This window comes from Paraphaeosphaeria sporulosa (assembly GCF_001642045.1).
Source record: "Paraphaeosphaeria sporulosa strain AP3s5-JAC2a unplaced genomic scaffold CC84scaffold_7, whole genome shotgun sequence".
NCBI classification, from domain to species: Eukaryota; Fungi; Ascomycota; class Dothideomycetes; order Pleosporales; family Didymosphaeriaceae; genus Paraphaeosphaeria; species Paraphaeosphaeria sporulosa.
The window spans coordinates 1,427,675-1,435,437 of NW_017253366.1; the positions used below are offsets into that span (position 1 = coordinate 1,427,675).

Genomic DNA, 7,763 nt, shown 5'->3' on the forward strand with positions numbered 1-7,763 from the left:
ACGAGATGGCCCCAGGCGTTCTCTGTGAGCCAGTACGCACGATAAGATTGTTGAGTACACAGCCACGGGACGTTCACGTTCGTCCTTCTGTCTGCACAAGTATCGTCGTAATTCCCATTCAAATACCCGCTCACTTACACTCGTGGACGACATGGTCCTGCGAGCGATTGGCATGGGTAGATCAGGATTTGCTGAAGTACCGGGTTATTGACACGCTGCTGTCACGAAGTTGCAGCAAGCACAATTGATTTACATGCCTCCGCTTGGTTGCTGATCCACCAGAAAGATAATTCCCGTTCTTCAGGGATCTCTGGTGCAACCGGTGCATGGAAGCTGTCACACGGACTTGTGGTCGTCCTAGGATGCACCTAGAAGCGGCCCCATCTCGTCAAAAGGCACGCAAGCACTGACGGCTAGCGTTGAGCGGGGCAGCGGCTGAGCAAACCTTATGTGTGAACATTTACAAGGGACGTGCTCCCTAGTAAGCTGCCCCTTCTCGGTACCTGTCTATTCGTCCAATAATTCCATAGCCCGTGGCGATTGAGGCTAGTGGTATCTCGGAGATCCAGGGCCAGAACGTGGTAGGCTGTCGGTCGCGCGCGCGCGAAACAATGCCACACGCAAGCTGCACATTCAAAAAGATTCCAAGTCCCGAGCCCACTTGACCATCCTTTGCGTCTCCTTGTTCACTTTTTGACTTGCTGAGGCAAGTTTTCCTAATCATGGCTCCCACGAAGACTCTCGAGCTGTGCAACAAGGTTACTACGCAAGGCAACAGCATCTCCATACGTATGTTGGAGTATCTGTCCTCGGCCAAGAATCCCGTCCACGGTGTCCAAACCCTCGCAACCGAATTTCTCGAGCTAAGCCGCCTTATCTGGTCAATCGAAGCTGGCTTGACAGAATCCTCCCACAAGCGCAATGCCATCCCTGCTGAGGTCACCCAAGAACTCGACAAGCAGTTCCGTAGGATCAATGATGAGTTCATCGTTGTCAATCAGATGATGCTCAAATTCTTGGACAACGAGAACAAGAAGGGCGGATTCGGCAGAGCCTTCCGCATGATGTTCGCAGACACAGACGTGGACAAGATTCGAAACACGTTGATGAAGAGCCGTGACCAATTGAAGATGAGCTCTGCCATGTTCCGGTGGTCGCTCGGAGATGCTAAAGCTGATTCGCAAATGGGCATCGGGTACACTGGATTGATCGCAGCTCTCGAGCGTCTCAATCCAGGCAGGAGCAATATCCTTCTGCCTATGCAACCACCACCAAATTCTTCGCCGCCTGATGTCCCGTCAAAGCAACCCTCCGTGCAGGCTTTTTCGATTGATCACAGGTCGATAGACCATGGGTCTATACAACGAGCACCGCTCGGTGGTATCGACCGTGTCCCGTCGCACAATGAATTGCCACGCCCTCATACGCCGCTACGAGACCGTCCATCGATCCACGATTTCCGCAGGGATGACAAGAGAGAAGACTCCGGTATTGCGTCCGGTATAACTGATATCCAAAATCACTGGCGCGCACCCAGCGTGAGATCGAGCACCTCCGTCCGCGACACTATGTATCAGCATAATGGCCAATACCATGGACAGCCCGGCTACGGGGAACACTCATCAGACGACTCAGTCAGATCTCGCGCCTACATCGACGACGATATGCACCACCTCTCGATCCAAGAACGTTACTCTCACGAACAAGCACATTCGAGACAGTCAGATGGCCCGATGGGCTCGAATGGGCAGTGGGCCCCCAGACAACAAAACGGCTCCATGCAGTCGGGTGGAAAGGGTGCTCTCGCTGACGCCGTGTACCAAAAAAAGCATCGCATTCTTGAACAAATGCTTGAAGGTGGCGCTAGAGCAGACCCACGTCTGGAAGCTAATATGTTACGTACAGCAGTACAGAATCGCGACGCTGACAGCCTCGCCTTACTTCTGAGGTACGGTGCAAATGCCGATGGACTAGATAAGGACGATGTCACGCCTCTGCTCGCGGCAGTCGAGACTTCATTCTATGAAGGAGCGAAGCTACTCCTGAAGGCCGGGGCCGACCCCAATCTGTCCGCAGGGTCCGAATCCGAATCTTCCTTCTGTAAGGCCGCTTGCGACAACCGCATTGATCTGGTCCAACTGATGCTTGCGCACGGCGGAGATCCGGGTCTCATTATGGAGAACGGCAATACGGCACTGGTTCAGTGCATGAACAAGACAGTGTCGCCCAGACTGGTGGAGCTTTTGTTGAAGTCCGGTGGTGATGCCAACGCGAAGAATGGTGAGGGCACCACTGCGCTATTCCAGGCAATTCAAGCCAATCGAGTGGATCTGATGACGGTGTTGCTCGACAATGGTGCCAACCCTAACCTGCCTGGGCCCAAACATCCACTTTGGCCCTCGACCTACAAGCCAAAGGCTCTCCAGCTTATGCTTGCTCGCGGTGCTGACTGCAAGAAGACCCCTGGTATCATGGAGCTTGCATCAAGTCTCAAGAAGCTCGAGTCCATTCAAATTCTCATGCAATCCGGTGTCTCACCTAATGTCAGAAAAGACGGGATCTACACGCCTCTTTGCTCAGCGATCCGAGATAACAGCGCGGACATTGTTACCTACCTTCTCGAACATGGCGCCGACCCGAACCTCAATGCTGCCGAATATCCAGCCTTCAAATGCATCACACACAACCGCGTACACTTCCTGCCGCAGCTCCTAGCAGCAGGCGTCGACTTACGCAAGCCCAAGGGCATCATAGAAACTGCTGTTGCGCATAATAACAAGGATGCTCTGTTGTGGCTACTCGAACAAGGCGTGTCTCCTAACGACCGCAGTCCCGAAGGAAACACGCCGCTCACTACAGCTATCCGTGACGAACGCATCGAGATGGTGGACCTGCTTCTCGCCAATGGAGCCGATCCGGCCATCCGCGGTGCAGACTGGCCTCTCTGCATGGCTGTGAAGCATCCTGCTATCCTCAAGAAACTTCTTGCTGCTACGCCAAACCCCCGCGCCTTCCGCGGTATCATCGAGATGGCTGTCGTCGCTAACCAGTTGGAAAGCATCAAGATGCTTCTTTCCGCCGGTATCAGTGTAGAGGACAAGAACTGTGGAGTGTTCTCGCCACTCACGACGGCTATTCGTGAACGCCACAAGCACATCGTCCGTTACTTGCTTGATGAAGCCAACGCGGACCCGAACGCGCCGGGCGAGCACCTGCCCCTTGTCAAAGCTCTCCGCAGATTATTGCCCGGCGACACCGAGATCCTGCAAATGTTGCTTACGCGTGGCGCCGATATCAACAAGATGCACCGCGGATGGAACGCCATCCTGCAAGCCGTTGAGAACGGCGATGCCGACATCCTGCGCATGCTCATCGAGAAGGGTGGTTCTGTGGACCTCCAGGCAATCAATGAAGACGGTCGTCCCGTCATCGACCTTGTTTCAGAGCGAGGCTGGGAGGAGGGATTGGCGCTACTGTTCCCTAATGCGCAGACAAAGCAGAAGCAGTAGGTACATCGTACGCACAACCCGATTTTTCTTTTTGCATGCATCAGTGACCTGATGCTGACCAAAAGCAGCAGTCGGAGCTTGTCATTGAGCAGTTGGCGCTGGATCACTGATGCAGTCGCCAAAGATTACGAAGGCAAGGTCATGGACGAAGATGACTGCAGGAGCCAGTCTAGTGGCCCATTGCCGGAGTCGAAAGAACAAAGAAAATCAAGGCAGCTGGAGGCTTTGTGAGATACTGGAATGGGTGTAATAGTAATGTCTGGTGGATTGATTTGGCGTTGGAGGCTGTGTGTTCTAGCTCGATATCCCCCTACGTTTTCCTTTGTTACGATCGCAGCATTTTCCCCTTGACACAATGTACGTGCGCCACAACTCTGTACAGCATATACGTTACGCATATTGCAAAGAAAATTGTCCTCGTCATAGCCCGCGTGCTCACCTGTCAAAACGTTTGTTTCTTAATATCATTATCGCCAGTGACATTGACATCTCCGGCAGTCAGAAATATCAGGACTTGAAAGACAGCTAGTCGTCCGGACCTACCATTTACGGTAAAAGGGTGGCCTGTCGTGCTGTGAAAGAGTCCTGTCTTAGTTCCATCGGCTGTGCTTTCCCGGTGAACGTGTCACCGCCCCTCAAACCGCTTGATGTCACCTAGCGATATTACTTCTCATCATTAGCTATGCGTCCGCAGAGTAGACTGCCAACCGTGCCCCCGCACACATAGGCCTCCCTGATCCCCAAAGCAATTCCATGTTTCCAATCGCACCAGCCCAAGGTTTTCGCTACAGCCTGCTCAAGCGTCGTTTCGTCCCTTGCCCAGGATTACGCGATGGATCATGCAATCTCGCTACACGTAGATCGTAAAGTTAATCGCTCCTTCCCTGCAACACGGAGATAAAAGCCGTAAGCGAGAACAAAGACTTTCGTACGGATCCGAGCAGGGAACGTGTGTAGATGTGGCGTTCGAGTGGCATTGCCTGTTGGTGGCGTTACGAGAGTGGCTCAATACATCGCGGGGATATTTCATGGTAAAAGACGATGTGGCTTGCAGTAGTCAATGACGCTTGGAATGGTTCTTTGTCCATGAACGCATCCGACCACAGGGAAGCGAAGTAACAGCATGGGTGCGCACGGCTAGGTGATGATTACTCGATGCAGATAGACGTCCTGTTGCCGAGGAGGGCAATTTGCTGTCGCCGCTTGCAGGCTCCGTCGTGAGACCAAACGCCTATTCTTCACTATGGCCCTTAGAGCTTGACTGTCAGTGAGCAAACCAGCTCCTGAGCTTCGCACAAGTGTACACCTTCATTCTTGCCAGTCTGGTGGTTGCCTTGTATAGCGAGTCTGGTGCACGAAGCTTTGAAATAGCCGTGACTGGTGCTTTGGACGATGTTGATATCACCCTGTCTAACGCGGGGAAGGAATCGATATCAAGCAACATTTGAGATAAGATCTGTTCGCGGGAGTAAAACATCCAAAAGCTTATGCATCGATCTTACAACCTCGAGCTCTGGCGGTATTGCTCTTCTCGGGTAATTGAACCACGATCCCGACTCCCCGCATGACCAGGTGCGTACCTGCATATTGATATCTTCGTCGTGAACAATTTGTCGCTTGAACGCGCTATGTAGAACCATCGCATGTGTTGTGCCTTCATCGTCATTTGAGACATTGTTTTGAGTGGTGAACAATGTCCTTATGGTTGACACATGTCTTATATAGCCTTCATCTTCGATCTCTGGTCCTCGTTTAAGAACGCAATCAGAACCTCTTCCGTAAGCATAAAGTCCACAAGAACAGAACTTCCATAGTAGTCATGTCGACAGATCCGCGGCAAGTCTTACAAGAGCGAGTGGCTGCCATTCTCGTGGACGCGGAAGAGCAGGGCATTGAGCAACGCGATATACTCCCCTTGCAAGTGCATGGTCACTTCCGAAATCTTCTGCGAATCGCAAATAACCGCATCTCCGCGCTCGAGGATGAGGCTGAAGAGATGAAGAAGAAGAAGGACCTAGGCCTAGAAGACAAGCTAAACCAAGCTCAACGGAAGCTTGAAACTATGGATATTCCCGAAGATTCAAAGCAGCTGCAGGTTCAGCTCGATCTAACGAAGCAGTCTGCAGACTTCTACCGTGGCTTGATGAACCAAGCTGAAGAGAGGGCCACCATGTACCAAGAGAAGTGGCAAGAGATTCTTCGGAAGCAGACCGCTGCTGAAGAAGCTGATAAAAGGATCGACCGTTTAGAGACGGAGAACCGCGAACTACAACAGTCGAAGACCATGATTTCCGAAGAGATGCGCAAGATGAAGGACCTTTACGGTAACCTTCGCAAGAAGGATCTTGCCGCAATCGAACAGAAGGAGGAACGGCTCATGGCTTCAGAAAGGCAGCTCAAGGAGTTGACTATCAAGCTCGAAGAACTCGAAAAGGAGAACTCTGCTGTAGAGGGTCAATATCAGGTCGTGATGTCCTCGCTGGACGCGGTCGTCACTGAAACAACTAACGATCTGAACACCACCAAAGAACACGCTCGTGCTGTCCAGCAGCAACAGAGCTCAACCTTCTCCGAGATCCAGCCACTGCGCAAGTTTTACAGCCATGCAAACGATATCCTCAGCATCTACCAGGGGATATTCAAGCAATTGCTCAACGACATAGAGCCTGATGTCACATTCTCATCTGACTTCTGTGAGATGGTCACCGCTCGCCTGCAGGCCGCTTCCGGAGAGTGCGAAGCCTTTCTTACTGTACGAGCACTGCTTACGGATGAAGGTGTATCGGAGACTGAGCACTCGGAGCAACTGGACGATCTTGCAAAGACTGCGCAACACATGCACAAGAGCCTGGAACTTATTGGCGAAGATGTAGCACACTTCCTCTGGGCACTCCAACGTCGCCCCTATCTTCGAAAGTTGATCCGCATGAAGTTCAGCGTATTGCGCTAATCGAAAAAAAAAAACCAAGGCAAATATTCTCTGAAGGTTTTTTGGATGCAGTAGGTTAGTGATGAATTGAACTCAAGCATCGACAAGTCACGAAGTACATAGACTTGTTTGGTAATTTCTACCGAAAGCGGGGGCACGACTTAGCAGTCATATGCAATTCAATTCTCAAGTCGTCTTCTTATAGTAACATGTCAAATTCCTTAGTACGTACAGCGTTCTGTAGCCAGTCAGTCCAAACTCCGTTCTCCAAGATCTCTCTCGTGGCACATGCATATAGTTCAAGGTATGTCGTCGGTGAATCCCACGATAGATTTGAGCGTGTGACTTGTGTCACTATGCGCTTGCCCTAGGCTTCCAGCTTGTTTCTCTCATTGTGTGTTTATACTGTTGTTCTAACGTTCATCCACGCGTAACGGAACAACCGCCGTAACGGAACAAACTAGAGGTACTTCGAATTCGAAACCACAGAACTTCTCCACGAGTCTTCAACTTTACTATGTCTACCTTATATTGCATGCTTAGATATTTCTAAAGCGCCATAATTCTACTTAAATAAATATTACGCTTGCGCGGACGCGTTGCTATATAGTTCGCAGAGAGTGTTATTTTCCACTGTCACGAGAGCAACGAGTAGAGACGTCTGCGGCCTAGTAGGCTAGACTGATATTACTGCGTTCGGTATCTACGTGTAGGGACAAGACGTTGGATAAGGAGAAAAGGTCCTCTTCCCCTTAGCCAACGTGGATCTATCATCTCGCTTCGTCGCGTGCCCTTACCAAGGGGAACTAGCGCCATAATTCGACCAATCAGCTAGCAGACGGGCCACCCGTGTGCTATTCTATTGGCTGGCTGCCAGCGCGCGATACCTCTGAGATATACTGCTGCCAGCAGTATATCCATGCTTGTCAGGTAGCCTGGGGTTACCGTGACAGCGAACTACAGTACTTTGGCTATGCTACTTCTGTGCTACGTTTAGCCAGCCGCTTTAGGGACAATCTGCTTGCCACACCTCTCTTGCTAGGTATTCTGCTTGCTAAGTTCCTTCACCTCTAACTGCCATGTTGCAAGAGTTTCGTGAGATGATATAGTAAAGGGATGTTGAGGACCCAAAACTACTGTCCGCAGCCTGCAGCAGTTCTCCATCAGTGGGATCGCTTTATTTCTAAGTCCCTGACCCTTCAATGTAACCGCGAGATTGTTCATGCTGGTCAGCGTGTCTGGATGCTCCTCCCCAAGCACTCTCTTGAACGTCTCCATCGCTTGCACCTCCAGCTCTTCAGCCTCCTTCCACCGGCCTTGATTCC

The 7,763-nt window shown here is 51.3% G+C and overlaps 1 protein-coding gene across 1 annotated transcript; it reads left to right on the top strand.

Annotated features, from left to right (window-relative positions):
• Positions 1-5,328: 5,328 nt before the first annotated feature.
• Positions 5,329-6,459, top strand: CC84DRAFT_1207160 (uncharacterized protein; the record flags this gene model as incomplete). The annotated part of the gene is made up of 1 exon (XM_018182078.1): positions 5,329-6,459. The coding sequence occupies one exon, from the start codon at positions 5,329-5,331 to the stop codon at positions 6,457-6,459; it is 1,131 nt and encodes a 376-aa protein (XP_018034282.1).
• Between the last annotated feature and the right edge of the window lie 1,304 nt (positions 6,460-7,763).